The sequence below is a fragment of the Erpetoichthys calabaricus genome, chromosome 12 (assembly GCF_900747795.2).
Source record: "Erpetoichthys calabaricus chromosome 12, fErpCal1.3, whole genome shotgun sequence".
Taxonomy (NCBI): Eukaryota; Metazoa; Chordata; class Cladistia; order Polypteriformes; family Polypteridae; genus Erpetoichthys; species Erpetoichthys calabaricus.
The window spans coordinates 135,235,353-135,254,945 of NC_041405.2; the positions used below are offsets into that span (position 1 = coordinate 135,235,353).

The 19,593-nt window shown below is 41.6% G+C and overlaps 1 protein-coding gene across 3 annotated transcripts in view; it reads right to left on the minus strand.

Annotated features, from left to right (window-relative positions):
- Positions 1–10,978: 10,978 nt before the first annotated feature.
- sppl2 (signal peptide peptidase-like 2) overlaps positions 10,979–19,593 on the minus strand; it is a 28,365-nt gene continuing 19,750 nt past the window's right edge. Inside the window, exons 10-15 of one of the 3 annotated variants that reach the window (XM_028816324.2) lie at positions 13,155–13,229; positions 13,004–13,066; positions 12,807–12,906; positions 12,617–12,694; positions 12,306–12,466; positions 10,979–11,692 (exon numbers count right to left, since the gene is read on the minus strand). In XM_028816324.2, coding sequence (XP_028672157.1) covers positions 11,537–11,692; positions 12,306–12,466; positions 12,617–12,694; positions 12,807–12,906; positions 13,004–13,066; positions 13,155–13,229 — 633 coding nt within the window. In that variant the 3' untranslated portion in view covers positions 10,979–11,536. Of the gene's footprint in view, positions 11,693–11,716; positions 12,094–12,238; positions 12,467–12,616; positions 12,695–12,806; positions 12,907–13,003; positions 13,067–13,154; positions 13,230–19,593 lie in introns of those variants that run through there. The other 2 variants (XM_051935106.1, XM_051935105.1) reach the window with 2 other exon arrangements.

The window sequence follows — 19,593 nt, forward strand, 5'->3', positions numbered from 1 at the left end:
TCCGGATGAAGATGGCTGCAAGACAGTGGTGTGCATGAGACAGGTATGGCAGCAGTTGGAGTGCTGCATTAGACATGATGCCCCCTAACAGACTTATACATTGTACTAATGTGCCCAGGAAACAGAAAGAGAGGGGTCAAGACCACCATCATTATGCTACTTACCAATCAGGACGGCAGAAAGGATCAGGGCTGCAGTGAGCAGGAAGATGCCAGAAGCCACTAGAATTGCGCGGAGGTTTGCCCCCCTGCAGCCATATTGGTGTGTTTCAATGGCTGGCACTTTCTCAGAGCTTTTCGGATCCATGCCTTGGATCAGCTACTTGGCTGTTTAGTGGCTTCTTAAAGACAATGCTAAGGAAAAGCTGAAGAGGGAGAAAGAGACACCATTACATCAAGAACTACATGACCAGGTCTTAACTAGAAATGGTCTTTCAGTTCCCTCTGGACGTTATTGCCTGTGCTGGCAGGTAACATGGCAGAGACATACTGGACACCAGTGGCTACGCTGTCCGGCAGTGTCACCACAAGATCAAATTTGGAATTTCATGGCCAAACTGAGAATAAAGCCACTCTGGGGACATGATGAGCTGGGTTGGGTTTTTACGTCTACCTTTTTACATTTATTCATTTAGCAGACTCTTATCCAAAGCGACTTACAAATTAGGGCAACATATTCGATAAACATCAATTAGGGGTCTGTTTGAAAGAAGACAGGTTTACAGACATTCACAAAAACAAGTGAAAAGTTCTACAGACATCATGGGTAAACAGCCATTAAAGCAGTTTAAGCAGAAGACTAGCTAACCTGACCTTAAGTGCAAGAAGCTTGAGTCAAAATCCATTAACACTTAAAAAAAATATTCTCACAAAACAGGAAAGCGTTCAGGAGCCTCTTAAACACACTGAGGGAGTCAATGGTTCAGAGGAATGTGGGCAAGTCATTCCACCGGCAAGGGGCTACACATGGCAGGTGCCATTCAAAGTACTCAAACCTTTCATAAGTGTGCTAAATTTCTGGAAATTTCTTTCCCACTGATCAAAGTTGAGAAGATTATTAGGCACCATTTGCACCTTCACCTCAAGGCAAATCATCCATCTTTACCAATACTGAACCCTCTGCCTGGAAAAATACACCAGAAAAGCCCAAAAACATGGCCTAACACTGCATGTGGTAAGCCACGCAGAGGTGCGCATTACTCAGACATAATCAGAGGTGAAAGGCTGTTGGCTGATATCAACTTAAATAAGCTGTGCTTTGGGAAAACAGTCAAAACAGATTGAATGGGAACAACAAATAAGCCACATTGTCTTCAGGAGAAAGCTTAGGGAAGAGACCACCATAGGTGAAGAGCAGTTTGGTTTTATGCCAGGGAGCAGAATAGCAGATGAAGTCCTTGCATTGAGAAAAAACAGACAGGGTCTGCATACGGTGTTACTGATTTGGGGAAGGCTTATTACAGAATGCCATGTCAGGAGTTCTGGAGGGAGAAAGGAGGACCCGAGCAGTGTTTGAGGATTGATCAGGATGTGCATGAGGGAGTGAGGACTTGGGGTAAAAGCAGTGTTGGGGTGACGGACAAGATCTCAGTTCGAGGAGGTCTGCACCAGGGACCTTGCTGAAGTCCTTACCTTTTTTTGATTTTGATCTGGTTATAGATGTGTTGACTTGTGGGATAAAAAGCCAGTTCTCCTGGTGTGTGCTTTTTGCTGATGCCATTGTGTTTTATAGCCCCAGACAGGAGGAAGAAGAGAAGTCTTTGGAAGAATGGAGAAGGGCTTTGGAAGAGAGAGGTTTGAAGATAAATAGGAAGTAGAAAAATATGAGGTGCAATGATGATCAGGACTGACTAGAGTGGATAAGTGTAAACATCTACACTCTTTAACATAAAGGTACATTAGTGGTTCTTCCAAATGATGCCATAGGGGAACCATTTTTGTTTCCGAAAAGACCCAGAAAGAACCTTTATTAATTTAGATCTACAACTGGCTTCATACGGTAAATAACCAGGACTAGATGGTAACAGATTTGTGAAATATCAATGGGTCCTGATTTTAAAAGATCTCTTGTTTAAAAGTACAGTAACTCAGGCTAAATTCAAGTTTTCTTGTTCTGTTAGTGCCCTGCTTGGCAGCCTACCATACACTAAAGATTTTAGTTTTTTGAAGCACATGTGCAAAGAACCCGTCACAGAATGAAGTGGTGCTTTGTCAAGCAATGGCTCTATGATGAACCACACAACCCAGTAAAGAAACATTGAAGAACCAGGATTTTTAAGAGAGTAGGATCAGTGGAAGCCCAAGATGGAGAATTTAGATGCAGAGACAGCTCACAGAGTGCAGGGTGCATGGAACAATTGGAAGAAGAAGATGTCAGGAGTATTGAGTGAAGAATTAAGGTGAAGGTTAAAAGGTATGGAGTTTTGAGACAATGGCAAGACCAGCAATAATGGACGGAGCTGAGACATGCACTGTAAAGGAAGCACCAGAGACAAAGTTAGAGAAATGGAAATGTTGAGATGGATATGTGGAGTTACAAAAAAAAGGACAGAATAAGAAATGAGATAATCAGAGATACAACAAAAGTGGAAGAAATAAGTAAGGAAACGCATGAGGAGAGACAAGGAATATGTGGGCCAAAGAGTGAAGGGAATGGAAGGACATTGGGGGGGAGAAAGCCAGGAGGCCAAAGCATAGGTGCATGGAGAAAGTAAAAGAAGATGTGAAGGATAAAGGGCCTGACTGGCGAGTAGGTGCAGGACTGAGCTGTTTGGAGAAGGCTGATCAGACACATTGACCCCACACAGAAGTGAACAGGAAGAAGTTGCCTGACTGAGAAAGAAAGTCTGCCTTTGTGATGTCGGGTCGGTGGCAGGTTTCATTCCAAACTCGTTTATTTACATTTCACACACGCAGATGCAGCAAAAGTTTGTCAACATGCTTAACTCTTAAGTTATTTCCTATAATGCAAACTAACTAAAATTAATTTTATTATTATTTACTGTGAACAAATACCCGCAAAGCGATAGCATTGTTTTTTTACATTGCGGAGGTGCCTGAAGATTTCCGGGACTTCTGGAGGGGGTCGAATGTGAGTCAGTAACTGGCTGACATGGCTGTTCTATTAGGGAGTAGGGATCTAAGAAAGGCCGGCCGCTCGACTCAGTATAGCGCCGCTCCAGTGAGACCCATGCGGGGAGGGGGAGAACTGCGCTGAGACAATGGCGCGCTTTATATTAAGAAGCGGGGGTCGCGGGGCACTAAAGTGTCCGTGTGACTTCACAAGCCAATGGGCCAGTCACAGGTCAGCTAACGGACGATCCTCTCTTCGTCGTCGCTTCTGATGCTGCCGCGGGTTTCTTCTCTGAATGACAAAACTACGCGGACTCGCACCGAATTCATCGTCACTGTCCCGGCCGCTGCCTTTGCAGATGCCCGCTACACACAGTCTTCCAGTTTTTTTTGGTTATCAATCGATTCTTCTTTTAATGCTCTTCCTCCGCACCTGCACCCACCGACCTCCCTCCTCATCCTCATCCTCATCCCCTTGGCCTCCACTTCTCCCACCCGAGTCGCTTGCCCTCGCAGCCTTCCAGTACTCACCAGTCCGATGGCGAACAGCTCACGCCAGACGTAGATTCGGGATCAGCTTCTCTGACAAAGATGCGTGTCGTATAGCGGACAGGTGATCGCTGGTCACTTTAAAGCCGCTGCAGACCCCGCCCATGACCCCCAGTCACAAGTGTAATTACAGGTTTTAAGAGATCTGCGGGAAATCGGATTCGCCTGCGGCTCTGCTGCGCGAGATCGTACGTGTGATTTATGGTCATTTACCGTCACAGGGAGCAATTACAAGGCGCTATATAGATTAGTGACATGAATGGCTACGTGATACTCTTCTTAATTGCCGAAGGGTTCAAACGTCGGGAATGCAATTATCTTTGGGAAAAGTTAATCTGAGATCACTGAAGCACCGCAGAAGTGCGAAATGTGGCACCCACGCTACTTAGCGCAGCGTGCTTGTCAAAAAAGAATTACAATGGCATTCAACACAAGAACAGAGAGCGAAACGTGCAGGGAGTGAAGCAAAACAAGTGTGCAAGCACATCAGCACCAGAATGTATATAAATATATAACGGTGATAACACACACCTCGAAAAAAAAAATAGAAATACGCACTTCAAAATCCTGGGTCTTTAATGGCCCTTTATGGTTCAGACTGGGTTGTGTGGTTCCTTAAAAAGCCGTTGCTTGACAAAGCACCATTTCATTAGGGGAAGGGTTCTTTGCATTTGAAGTTGGTTCCTTGGACTTGGAAAAAAGTTTCTAATATACAGGAAAAAAACTGAAATCGTAAAGGTATGGCAGGGCACAGAACACTAACAGACTGAAAACACATGGACATGTAGCATTGGACGTAGGTAGCAGAAGTACTTTTACAATCATGAGCCATTGGTATTCCACAAAATGTTACCATCTAGTCATAGCCATTCAGTGTATGGAGCCATATGAACATTACCACCATCATCAAGGGGGAAAAGCTGGTAATGCCACCCTGACTGAGGTACCTCACTACAGGGACAAAGGAAATCATTTCAAACGAGCTTGTGAAGGGGTACACAGAAATGAAAGTGCAGACACATACAAAGACACCCCAGACATACAATTCCAGATATGAGCCAACTAAAAGCTGTGCCAGCAAATACAGAAGTGAATACAGAGGCGTATACAATGGATTCAGAAAGTCTTCAGACCCCTTCACTTTCTACATGCTTTATTGTGCCGTAGATTTGATTTTAAATGGGTACATTTCCCATTCTTGCCCATCAATCTATGCAATAATCCATAATGAAAAAGTGAAAACATGTTTTCAGAAAGGTTTGCAAATTAAATAAAAATCAAGAACTGAAATCTCTAATTTATTGAAGTATTCAGACACTTGTGGCAGAAGTAGAAGCCCTTGTGGCAGAATTTCCACATTTATGATTTATGAAACATGATGTGTGAAAGGGCGGCACGGTGGCGCAGTGGGTAGCGCTGCTGCCTCGCAGTTGGGAGATCTGGGGACCTGGGTTCACTTCCCGGGTCCTCCCTGCGTGGAGTTTGCATGTTCCCCCCGTGTCTGCGTGGGTTTCCTCCGGGCGCTCCGGTTTCCTCCCACAGTCCAAAGACATGCTGGTTAGGTGGATTGGCGATTCTAAATTGGCCCTAGTGTGTGCTTGGTGTGTGCTTGGTGTGTTTGTGTGTGTCCTGCAGTGGGTTGGCACCCTGCCCGGGATTGTTTCCTGCCTTGTGCCCTGTGTTGGCTGAGATTGGCTCCAGCAGACCCCCGTGACCCTGTGTTCGGATTCAGCGGGTTGGAAAATGGATGGATGGATGGATGATGTGTGAAAACATGATTTATGAAAATATGACATATTCCTTTACATTTACATTCCTTACGGCCTTTGTATATTTTGATATGTACGATGGGCACGGTTTACATTATTTTAATAAGAGCTCAAAGGTGCACACTTTCTTGGCTATGTATTACAAGCAAGAGAAGTGTATTTGTAAATCATGCTTCTATTATTTGTTTTGAATATGGTGTTTTAACAATGACGTCATGTGTTAGGATGGGGGCATAAGTCTCTTAATTCATAATTTGGGTTGGGAACCCCTGGATTCAGGCATTCATGCACATTCACGACAATAGACTTTTCTGGAGGAAGTGAAATCTTTCAGCAGGGTAATATGCCCTGCCACACTGCACAAATCGTTCTGGATTGCTTTGAGGAACATGATGAAATGTTCATGGTGTTGGCCTGTCCTCCAAATTCCCCAGATCTCAATCTAATGAAGCATCTGTGGAATGAGTTGGAACAACTAGTCTGATCTGCGGTGGCTCCACTTCACAGCTTATCTATCTATCTATCTATAGGAGTTGAGGAACTGCTGCTAAAGTCCTGGTGCCAGCTACCATAGGACATCGTCAGAGGTCTTCAGAGTTCACACCTGACATGTAGATCTAATTGTATAGCCTCTTTCTAATGGTAGACACATACACTTTCACATCAATGGCACTGAGAACTATATGTAGGTCCTTTGATGAAATTTTGGGCTTCTTAGAGACTTAATTTCAGCATCTTGTGTTCTACTCTCAGGCTGAACTTGTTGAAGAGGCCTGGCCTGGTGAAGTTGGCAGTTGTTTGAAATCCTCTGCACTTGTAAATGGTCTTCTAGATAGTGGAATAGGTTTCAATTGTTTGGAGATCTTTTAAAAATCCCTTTCCAGACTCATATGCATCTATACATACTGTACATCTACAGGTATGTGGCCTCAGAAAGCTCTTTCGTTCTCGGCATAGTGATAATACACACTTCAGCAACAAAGAGCGACACAACCTAAATGTCGGAGGTCTAATAAGACAGGCTCCCCCAAGATCGTCTCTATTGAAGTTCTTATTATTTTCACCTGTTCTGGTGCACCTCAGTCGAATTTTAGGTATTCAAGGTAGCTGTAAATGTAGAGGTGTATTTACCTTTTTCCAAATGTAAAGTTTGCATTTATGTTTATTGAAATTATACCATTGACCTCACAATGTAAATGTAACATGATGCTTGTTAAATTATGTCATTTTGAACTGAAGGTATGGTTTAAAAGAAGATTACATCTTGATATGTCCACATACTGTATGTTAAAAGAGAAAAAAAAAAGTTCATGGAAAGGCGGCATGGTGGAGCAGTGGTCGGGCTGCTGCCTTGCAGTATGGAGATTAAGGTTCATGTCCTGGGTCCTCCCTGCATGGAGGTTACATGTTCTTACTGTGTCTGTGTGGGTTTCCTCCCACAGTCCAAAGACATGCAGGTTGGGTGGATTGGCGACAATAAACTGGCCGATATGGGTGTGTTTGTAAAGTAATGGACTGGCACCCTTGGTCTTAATTAAGCAGGTTAGAAAATGATATGACATTTCACGGAGTGTACATGCTTTTTTACATAACACTATCTATCTATCTATCTATCTAGTAAGTCTCTTTACTTGAGGCATGTGCAGGTAAGACTGTACATGTGGGGCACTATAAATCAGATACCTCACACATATATTAACAATATGATAAACAAAGTAACTGTAGCGTAAGTGAACTAAAATAACAAACACAGGAATCTTTATAATAATATATTCAAGTTTTAATTATCAGAGAACCTGATGTAGTTGATTGCCATATTCCTACAGAGGTTAGACGTTTTCCAACAGCGGGCACCTGCTTTGGTGATTGGCACAGGTTGTAGCTTAACCATTTCGTCTGCTTGTGCTGAGCTAGTAAATCTCTTTGCTTAAAGCAGCTGTCCACATGCAGATAAGACTGTACATGTGGGGCGCTATAAAGCAGATATATTAAGGTAGAACTTCTGGATTATACAGTGCCACCACATGGCACTGCCAGAGGAGCACAGCTATAGTTTCCACACAACTCGGAAGTGCTTTGGATGACTTATACCTTGACACCTGAAGAAGTCTCATTTAAAAGATGCCTGCAGCCTCACCTCGAGGAGTCACAGTTGGGAGGCAGCAGGCGACACTGACTAGGAGAAAAGAAGGAGAGAAAAAATTGCTTGTTAGATTCATGTGTTGATTTTAGCTGGAGCTTAACTGGAAATGTGTTGGTAACAAATAAAAATCCTTTACTTGAATCAGAAATTGTGTTGGGTAACATTGCGTATGTGGTTTGGGGCTCAGTGGTGCCCTCTTGTGGTTATGAGAGATATACCACGCACGTCAAGTGGCACGCATCTGTATACAGTACAGATGAATGGTGTGGCTATACAAACGCATAGACACAAACTGAATCATGTCCATACAGCATATACAAAAAGATAGATGTAGACACACCGATGTGGAAGTAGGCAAATGTGACACTGTTGGGACACAAGCAATTACACACACAGTAATACAACACAGACATGTGGAAACATAAGTTCACATTCACAACTACCTTGAAATGAGGCAAAAATGCACGCAAGCAGCTCCTGGCGGTTTAGCAATCTCAGCGCTGGCTCTAGCAGGTGGCTGTGCCATTGAGCGGCACTTATTCACTAACTTTTAAAAGAATTTGCCAGGCTTGGCCACCAGGCATGACCTTTTTGGTTGCTGAAACTGAAAATATGACTGCCATTTTTAACAGCCTAAATTTGTAATTCAGATATGCAGTTCAATGCCATCTTACTTTACCTGCTGCTTTATCGCATGCATTTCAGTCTCAAGTGTTATTAATGATCATATGAGAAGCGTGGCTCCGCGCACAACCAATCCTTGTGTCGCGTGGTTTGTTCAAACCTCGCCAATCAGGATAATTCAGCGTACTGTGCAATTGTTCATAAAGTAAACTTTGAAGTGCAAGATGTTTATTTTTCAACAGCCTTACGGACTGCATCCTACATTTACTTAAAGCGCACCAATTATGATTCCATCTTGCGCTCCATTTTATAAGCTTGCTTTCCTGTAATACTCTGCACCAGAAAATAAAAACGAACTGAGCTGGCTTCAGTAAGCCATCCCCAAATTCAATAAAATTAACAACTTTTCCAGCTTTTAGCAAAAATCCTCAGATCTTAACATTAGGAGCAACGTCATAGGGATTCCATACAGGCTGCAACAAATGCTCAGTACTTAACAAAATGCAGTCGCACAGGGGTCGGGCTGCTGCCTTTGGATTAAGGAGATGGGGGTCCGCCTCCTGGGGGCTCGGTGCAAGAAATTTGCATACTCTCCCCATGTCCTTTACTCCCGATGCATGCTGGGATAGGCATTATGGCTTGGGAGAAGTGGGTTTGGAAAATGGATGGATGGAGGTTAGTATAAAATTATATATTTGAATAGAGTCATTAGACATATGTACACGTTCTGTATAGCAAAATTCTCATAACAATTCGCTTATATTTTAACGTAAAATAACAGCGGTTGCTTGCATGTGTCATATCTGCTTGCTCACTTTCTGCTTTATATCCTCATTTTTAAAAATATTTAGCAGCACTGCTATTACTTGTTCATTTATTGAGTGTATACGATTTTGGTCTTTATATCTCCTATTCAAATAAAAAGAAATCATTATTATTAGTAAAATATTGGTGTTTAATTAATTTTACTAACATTTTTTGAAGAATCAATCAAAAACATGTGAACAAACGTGTCAAAAGAACACCATTCGTACTCGTTTATAATGAAAGTTGTTGCTGTGCGATGTAAAATTAAATGATTAAAAAATATGTGGTCACTTGAGCTCCATCATGCCTTACCTTTTCCCGTCACATGTTGCAGTTTGTGTATCGTTCATCTTAACACAGTTGAACGGACTTCTATACAGCAGCCATAATGTAGCGGCTGTGGGATTTTTCAGCCCTTTAACGTTTGTCTCTCGGAGCTAAAGGAGACTTCTATCTTTCCTGTCACAAGCATACCGGCACTCTCACACACATACACACACACTTGCACGGCGGCCAGGTATTATTTTTTTTTTTAAATCGCTTTACCTGCCTAAAGTAAAATACAGTGCGCGTGAGCACAACTTACATTTTAACTGTAAAACCGACTAGCGAATGGCAAATTATACGCCAATCTGCCAGTTACCCACAATGAGCAAAAAACTAACCACTTCCTTTCCACTACTAAAAAACGGTCGCTGAAGTGGTTGACATTCTTCACAACCAAGGGCTGGAAAAGTGGAAACTACTTTCCTCAAAAATGTTGACTCCTGTAGTTTATTTATTGGCCCCACAATGGCCTGTTGCCCAGTGCTGCACTGTGCTTAATTTAGGCAATTTTTAATAAGATAAATGTGATCAATGGAAGACCTTTAGCTGAATTATTTAATGACAGTGCACTCTATGTATGGCAGAATTCAACTCCCTTTTCTGAGTTGCCAGTTGAAAGGTCCCTTTCCCACCATTCCCTAGGGTCCTGCTTTTGTGCTCAGCGCTGTCAGGATGGACACTAGCCCCTGTGAGCCGAACCTGGATTAAGAGCATTTGAAGAATGTTATTTTATGATATGCAGGCCAACCTGAACCGCAGTACTGACATATGATTTCTTTCAGATCACATTAACACTTGTCAAAAAAGACAAAAGATGACAAATGTCATCAAAACAAGTCACGCTTCTTGGGTACCCAAATGCCCATTTCCCTAGTGTTGCTGCTCCACCCCTAGTCTTCAAAGTAAAATGTACAGCTCGAGGGTCCAATGCAAGCTGACTTATTCCTGCTGAACTCCCCCCTTGCTAGTCAATGCACCAGGTCACTCATTGCCTGAGGTCCCACCTGTGTTTGTCTAAAGGTGGAGTAACACCTTACCACAGAAACCACACACCTCTCCCTGTATATACAAAGGCAGCCTGGACCATTAAGGGAAGGTATGAAAACAATTGAAAACAATTGATAAGGATCTGCAACTCCAACAGCTTACAAGTGTTTAACCATTAGCCATCATTATCCTGTAGATCAAGTTAATCATCTGTGACTTCATAAAGTACGCCTACGTCAACAGCAGATAACGTCTAAGTTGCTTCAATGAACAATCCTTCAGATTGAGGCTGTCACTTTAGTAACAAGCAGCTAAAAGCTAAAGGATGGTAAGCAGCAGCAGCAACGTGGATGTCTCAACACCAGCAAACTAGATGGCAGAGGGGTTTGGGGGCCCTGGGCTATGTTTAGTGTGCCTAAGTCTAGAAGTCTCCCCTGACAACACCATTTCTATTCAAAAACTATAAATGTTACAAAAGTTTGGTCCTTAACACAGAAATTAAAGTAAAACACACCTCTCCAAACCAGAGGCCTGGCTCCTGTGCAAAGTGATGCCAACTGTGAGTTGCTAGCAGTTAGTCAGGCAGATTTAATAACAGGCAACCCTGAGTATTCTTTTTCTCCATCAAAATTTCCTATGACATGCTGCCCACCCAGGTGGATGGAACCATCCTCAAAAATGAAAACTCCCAGCAAGCAGCAAACCTTTTATTTTGTTATTTATTTCAATATTAGCTTATGTGAGGTAATATCAGCCCCCTGACATTCTGAGGCTGGTGAACATACTAATGCTCCAAGGTGCCACGCATGGGCACACAGTCTAATAAAGATTAGCATCCCCTGAGCCCAGAGCAGCTGCACACTTTCAGAGTTGAGCACAGCCTGGGGACAAGAAATGGGGCACATAAAACCAGGCTGGTAATGGCCAGCATCAAAGTCCTCCAGTAGACGGCATCTGTGGGAACAGAGTTAGCAGAACCTTAAAGTGACCCAGGCTGCTGTGGCACAGGACTAGGGTGAACATTTCAACACCATCTGTGATGCAAGCTACAGCAGCCACATACTGCCCTTCTGCACATACTGCTGTCTGTCTCAGCTTCTAGTGGGAGAGGGTCAATTGTGGCCGCTGCCCTCAGACTAGCACCACCACAGATGGCAAGAAATTCCACACAACTGTTTAAAAAGAAAAAAAAAAGTATATATATCAATACAAAACAGGTGTAAAAAAACCAAATTCCTACAACATATCTGCCCCACTTCTTAGGGTTCTTGGTCACCACTGGGTGGTTCTTCGCTCTGATTGGTGGCCTCGGTACTGAGTGGTTCCTTGTTGGCCGGTTGTTCCTCTACTGGTACATCTGGAGGGTGGGTGCAGGTGATAGACCCTTTCACAAGGGGGGGCTGCACAATTTCTTTCTGTGAGAATAAGAGAAAAGTACAGTTTAGCAGCCAATGGTGCAAAATCAAAACAACCAAAATTTAATTATACAGAGTCCCATCACAAAGCAAACAAGGTGAATAGAATAAGCTAGAAAACAGACCCTGCAGCCCTTCTTCCAAATTGCCCAGAGTTTCAAGCAGTAGCACAAAGACCCAAACCCAAGGTTGGCACCAGCTGAAAATTTACCATGGCGACTCCCAAACAAAATATTCAAGCCACATTCATGCTGCTTTTGCTTTGTGCAACAGCACAGAAGGCATCATCAACATTTAGGCTAGTGGGGCTCACATTTTTTTTTTTTTCAGTCAGTCAAGTTGTCACCAGGGATCTTGGCGACACTAATAAAACATAGGCAGAGGAACTAGTCAGCCTTTAACTGTGGGGGTAAATGGAGATGATTGTGTCACTTTAAGATGGATGTGAAGGATAAGCACAGTAAATGGCAGAAAGAGGAAAAATGGTATGCAGGAGGATTCCTTTCCCAAGTTTAGCAAAGTACTCAGTTTCAGATTTTACTCAACTTTAATTCTAGGCAATTTTAAACCTATTAGCAAATCCTGAAGGCACTCATATCAAACTGGTATTCACCACAAAGCCACTGCCAGTCCAGAATGCAGCCAGCTCCCTCCGCCACAATGCCACCCCAAGGCTGGTGAGGAGTGTACAGGGAACTAGGTAGAGCAGGGCCGGTTGTCCCATCTGCATGACTGTAAGAGCAACAAAGGTGACAAGTAGGCCAATACCATACGCTGTAGGGGAAAAAAAACAAAAAACAAAACATCAATGATGGTCAGTGCCCATGCCATTATACGGTAAGAATCCCCAATACACATTTGATGATCACATACCATTCTGCATTAGCAAAAGAAGGCAAGTAAATTGAAAAACAATGGACTTACCAATTGTACAGGCAACAAAGTAGATTTGGGAAGAGTGCATTTGGATGTCAAACCTGTGGCAGTAGGCCACCAGCAGACCTGTGACAGAAAAGACCAGAAGTGCTGTCAAAGTCAGGTCCAAAAGCTGGAAATGGGACCCAAATGGACATGGACATCTTCTCAAGTGGGTAGGCTTGCTGGACACACTCACCTGGCACAAGGATGTCACCAAAGCCCAGCAAAGAGAACGTCCGATCGCACAGTGCCAGTGGGGAGGTATTCAATTTGGGCACTTTAATTACCATTGGGAGCTGTAAAAAGGTCAATTACAACATGGCATTAGACTCTTGGCTTCACCACTTCAAGTATCAACACTGCTACAGTCTTTCTCCTTTTTTGAAGAATTACCTTTTCATGAGTAGAAGAATAGGACGGACCAGCAGCCACTTCCACCATAATGCTCTCTCCGCTCTAGTAAGAAAAGGAAGAAGAAAGAAATCAACCATTTCCAGAGTGTACAATACATAAAAGTGGGACCTGAAATCTGCTGTAAACTCACCTTAGTGAAACGTGGAGTAACAAAGACAAAGAAAACATCGTAAACAAAGAGGGCTCCCAGCAACAAAGTGCAGGCCTGCAATACAAGAAGGATGGTTAGCCATGGGCATCAACTGAAAGACTAGGCATCAACTGAAAGACTAAGTGTTCATAACCATTTTTGAGAGAGGAAACTATACACTACTTGTTGTTTAATAAGGTAAGCAATAGTGGGTGGCTGATGCAGAGGTAAAAGACAAGATGAACTTGAGGGAGTGACTGAGGTGCACAAGAAGGAGAGAAGGAGCTCAGGGAGCATACTGACAAATAACTTGCACTGGTCAACAAGCATTTTGCGAATGGGATTCTTTCATCTGTACTTTAACAAATTTCACTTGCTGACTCCAAATCTGAAAACCATTTTCATCCAGCATGTCCCATTTTTTAGTTATGATGTTCCAGGTCTTGGACACACAGGGTGACTGGACAGTTAAGGCAATGCGTTTCAGCATTTAAGAAATAAGTTTGGTCTTGAGAAAAGTGAAGCCAAAATTAAGGAAAGTGTTTTTGTTGGCCCTGAAATCTGTGTACTGATGCTTGACGATGAGAAAAGGAAACTGAAGCCAACTGAACCAACACCCTCATTCGTGCAGGTTGTCCAGAATTTTCTTGACAGTCACAGAGCAGAGAATTATACTGAGCTTGTGGAGAATATGCTGAAAGTATATTAGCTTAAGGGAGCCAGAATGTCACTGAAAACGCATTTTTTACATTCTCATCTTGACTTTTTTCCACCAAATCTAAGCGATGTCAGAGATGAGCATGGGGAAAGATTTCATCAAGATATAAAGGTGATGGAAAACTGATATCGGGAAAAATTCACTCCGACCATGAAGGGTGACTACTGTTGGTTCTTGCAAAGAGAGATGGATGTGCAGTACAAGCGCAAAAGCGAGTGCCTCCGACATTTTTGGGCACAATGACCTCACTTTTATATTGAGGTAAATTGACATAAATATGCTTTAACGTGTCTCTGGTATCGTATTCTGGTTTGTTTTCAGAATAAACAAATCAAAACAATTTGGGTGGGACAGAGTCCAAACTCCAGATATTGTGTTGATATATTATATTAATATTCAAAAGTGTCAAAACGTCAATGATGTGTATTTCAAAAACCTGACGTGCTAGCTTAATTCCGATTTCATATATGAAATCAGTGTAAAAAAACTTAATAAAGAGCTGGTCTGAAGTTCCCAGAAGCAAACAAAAAATATTTTTTTGTAGACCAGTGCTATCAAAAGAAAACACTTTTCGGGGAAACACATTAAAATTAACGTGTATGGTGTAGCCAAATGAGTTTTTAAAGTAACAAGTAACCTAACGCAATACTTATTTTATTGAAGTAAAAATAACTGCTATTATAGTCACACTGGGTGTAAAGCAATAAGCTAACGCACTTGTAGTTCGCAACTTTGCTGGGAACAGAAACATTATTAATAAAGTATCAATTTAGCTTTACTCCAGCTACTTGCTATTGACATTCTGAATCAGTGTGATCAGGTGATGCAGTGTTAATACTGGGAATCTTCGGGGGCTCAGGACAAGGGCTGAATGTGATTTACTTCACAGCACACAAAAGAATAAATGTATTTATAAAACCCAACAAAATGATCACATTTGGCAGTGTTTCTGGTCAGTTTCATAAAGATTCATATATGGGCTTAGGATTTAATAACAAATGCTGGCCAGTCAAATGTGCAGTTTTTCATTCAAAAGAAGAAAAAGTTACATGAAAGTAAACTGCTGTTTGTAACGCATTATATTTTATATATAACATACTTGGCTACTTTTTAAAGTAATGAGTAATGTAACTAAGTTAGTTTTACAAGTAACATTCCCCACACTGCCCAGGAGACACGGGCTTCATGTTTGTTTTCAGTTTCACAGCAGCTGTTGATGATCTTTAATCTTTTTTTTTTTTTAAGCGCACTTTTATGACAATGGATTGTTTTGCCAAATGAGAAGTCCATAACTGGACCTGTGCATGTAAGAAAGAGGTTTCTGCCTTAACAGGGTTACTCATCTCATCCCAGTTTTGTGTGTGCATGTAAATGCATTCATTGTGGCAGACAAATCGCCTCTGACTTGGAGTGTTGTATAAATACCTGCATAATTTAAAAAAAAAAAAAAGAATATGTTTTACAGCATTACTTGTCATTTGGTGACAGCTGAGGAAGAGGTTAAGCATGCGTGTAACGTACAACCAAGTGAAACAAACTGAAGGAAACTTTTTAAGTATACATTTAATCCTGCATGTGCTGAGGGGTAAATTTAACTGGCCAGTTTGTGGTAACAAGGAGCAAATAATTATTGCAGCATCATTTGGTGTAAGGAAGGAAGCAAACATGGTGGATAGGTACGCTGGTTCTTTGCAGGGCTTAATCACAAAGTTAAGCTGAAAAGACTGTACTGCATGCAATCCAGTAACAGACGCCTATAAATAAACTGTTAGTTTAGTTTTAATTCAGTTATTTGTTATGTATGATGAAACAGTGTGATCGGTTGGAGCAGTGTCCAGTGCTCATGCCTCAAATCTTCAGGGGTTCAGGGTGGGCATGGAATTACAGGATGGATGTTATTTACTTTATTTATAAAACACAAGAAAATTAATCTAATATGGCTGTGTTTCTGAATACGAGCAGCTCAGTTCTCAAAACGAACTTGCCCGGGATTGAACCCATGAAGCTTTGATTACAAGTCAGCAGCTGATACCGTTGCACCACCGAAGCTGTCGTAGCAATGGCGTGTCAGTGTCGCAGGTAAACGTGGGTTGTTTTTCTGCAGTTATATTTTTGAATAAAAGCGCATTTGTTCTGTTATATTTGTACCTTTTGTTAAAGTGTTTCTTTGATATTTGGAATTCAGGCTTCACACATTATATACTTCCATGTCTACATTTTGTCAATTGTTACCAAAACATGAAAAACGTTTCTGTTTTAACGATGTGTTTATATAGAATGTTGTAGACATGGAACACACATGAAATGCATGTATTTCAAATAACGATATAGTATTTATAAAAGGTGTCATTTTGCTTGACTTCTCACTCTATTTAACTCCAAGCAACTGACACGCAGGTAAACAGATTTGAGCTAAGAAAACTGTGTGGCAGTTGGGGATGTGATAGTAGACTGCTTGCTGCTTATCAACACATTTATAGGACAAAAGACACTAATGGAGAAGTGTGAAGCGATTTAAGGTGGGACGGACCTACGAGTTTTTTCGTAGGCTCCGGTAATTCTAGTGTTAAAAAAAGTTTCGGACATATCATCTATGGAAAAACTGATTTTTCTAACTTGAGATAATACAGAACGTCACTTAGCTACTGAGTTATATAAAGTGTGCTGGGATTCTTTCAGTTCAGCAAGATACAAAAAGGCTGCATGCTAGTATTGAGTTATAGGTTATTACAATTGATTTCTCCCTATGCACTTTAATGCTATCCGGGAATGCACCAAATTTTGCTATTAATGCATTCAGAGTGATTGTGACACCAAGGCTATCTGAGAAATATGTAAAGATTCTGCTCCAAAATTATGTTAATTCAGTGCAATTCCAAAACATATGGTCTAGTGAAGCTGAAGCTAGATGCCATGGGTACAATTTGGACAAATTTAAATGAAATATTTATTTGAATTATGCAATGCTTGTCACATATTGAACTAGAGGGTATTCTATGTATGGCCGTGTTCTACTCTTTTTCTGAGATGCCAATTGAAAGGATCCTTTCCCACCGCTCCCTTGGATATTTGAAGGGTAGATTCTTTGAAAAATTTTCATATATTGTTGAAATACTCTGAGTCTTCATCAAGACTAACCAGTATTGTCTCTGGGACAGATATGGATGTGAAGTATGGAAAGTTGGATAGGTTTCTTTTAAGGGTGTACTCACACTAGGCACGTTTGTTCTGTACCGTGCCCAAGCGAGATTGTCCCCCCTCCGTACTCCCCCCACTGGCCTATACTCACACTGTGCTTAACGTTCTGGGTCTGGGCACGCTTTTGTCATGACCACACGACTTCACCTATTTGTGGTTGTTTTGGAGTCGTGTAGGGCAGGATAATGCTCTACCCTCTTATACAGTGGTGTGAAAAACTATTTGCCCCCTTCCGGATTTCTTATTCTTTTGCATGTTTGTCACACAAAATGTTTCTGATCATCAAACACATTTAACCATTAGTCAAATATAACACAAGTAAACACAAAATGCAGTTTTTAAATGATGGTTTTTATTATTTAGGGAGAAAAAAAATCCAAACCTACATGGCCCTGTGTGAAAAAGTAATTGCCCCCTTGTTAAAAAATAACCTAACTGTGGTGTATCACACCTGAGTTCAATTTCCGTAGCCACCCCCAGGCCTGATTACTGCCATACCTGTTTCAATCAAGAAATCACTTAAATAGGAGCTGCCTGACACAGAGAAGTAGACCAAAAGCACCTCAAAAGCTAGACATCATGCCAAGATCCAAAGAAATTCAGGAACAAATGAGAACAGAAGTAATTGAGATCTATCAGTCTGGTAAAGGTTATAAAGCCATTTCTAAAGCTTTGGGACTCCAGCAAACCACAGTGAGAGCCATTATCCACAAATGGCAAAAACATGGAACAGTGGTGAACCTTCCCAGGAGTGGCCGGCCGACCAAAATTACCCCAAGAGCGCAGAGACGACTCATCCGAGAGGTCACAAAAGACCCCAGGACAACGTCTAAAGAACTGCAGGCCTCACTTGCCTCAATTAAGGTCAGTGTTCACGACTCCACCATAAGAAAGAGACTGGGCAAAAACGGCCTGCATGGCAGATGTCCAAGACGCAAACCACTGTTAAGCAAAAAGAACATTAGGGCTCGTCTCAGTTTTGCTAAGAAACATCTCAATGATTGCCAAGACTTTTGGGAAAATACCTTGTGGACTGATTAGACAAAAGTTAAACTTTTTGGAAGGCAAATGTCCTGTTACATCTGGTGTAAAGGGAACACAGCATTTCAGAAAAAGAACATCATACCAACAGTAAAATATGGTGGTGGTAGTGTGATGGTCTGGGGTTGTTTTGCTGCTTCAGGACCTGGAAGGCTTGCTGTGATAGATGGAACCATGAATTCTACTGTCTACCAAAAAACCCTGAAGGAGAATGTCCGGCCATCTGTTCCGTCAACTCAAGCTGAAGCGATCTTGGGTGCTGCAACAGGACAATGACCCAAAACACACCAGCAAATCCACCTCTGAATGGCTGAAGAAAAACAAAATGAAGACTTTGGAGTGGCCTAGTCAAAGTCCTGACCTGAATCCAATTGAGATGCTATGGCATGACCTTAAAAAGGCGGTTCATGCTAGAAAACCCTCAAATAAAGCTGAATTACAACAATTTTGCAAAGATGAGTGGGCCAAAATTCCTCCAGAGCGCTGTAAAAGACTCATTGCAAGTTATCGCAAACGCTTGATTGCAGTTATTGCTGCTAAGGGTGGCCCAACCAGTTATTAGGTTCAGGGGGCAATTACTTTTTCACACAGGGCCATGTAGGTTTGGATTTTTTTTTCTCCCTAAATAATAAAAAACACCATTTACAAACTGCATTTTGTGTTTACTTGTGTTATATTTGACTAATGGTTAAATGTGTTTGAAGATCAGAAACATTTTGTGTGACAAACATGCAAAAGAATAAGAAATCAGGAAGGGGGCAAATAGTTTTTCACACCACTGTAGATTTATTGAGTGTGCAGTGTAGCATTTTGTTGTTAATCGTGCTGCGCATGAGAAGTTTTTTACAGTGACAAATGATGTTAAGGGAGGAATCTGCAGCTTTTCTTGCCAAGTACAATTCACGTTCATGTGTAAGGTGAGAATAAAAACCTGTTTAAAACTCAAAAGATATTGAATGAAATAAGAATCATTGATGTCATATCTGCTTTCCATGCTTAGGCGTGTTTAGCGATCACACTGTTCCCAAATGCTACTCAACTGTGCTTGGGCCCACCTCTTCCAAGCGGGCCACGGCACTGTATGGAACGATCAGACTAGTCAAATGAACTAGATTTTGTGGGGTTACATGCAGATTAATGTTTATGGGCATGGAATGAAAATGCCAGTGTGGGTACACCCTTTAAAAAAAAAATCAATTGTATATAATTCTGGAGCGTAATTGTTAGTAAGATGAAAATATGTTGACTATAAAGTTCTCTAAGTGTCTGTAGCGTTTTCTGAAAGTTAAACACTGAGAAGGTCTAAAAAGGTGGAAAAAGGTGACTAAGGTGTATAGGTGCAACAGATAAGAGCTTCTCTACCTTCTCAAATTTTAAGCAGTTTGTGGATAACAGGATTTCTTGTGAACTGACGATAGTTAGTACTGATTGGAGAACAGAGCAGAGCATACAAGGAAGATTCAGGATAACATTTGTTTTCCT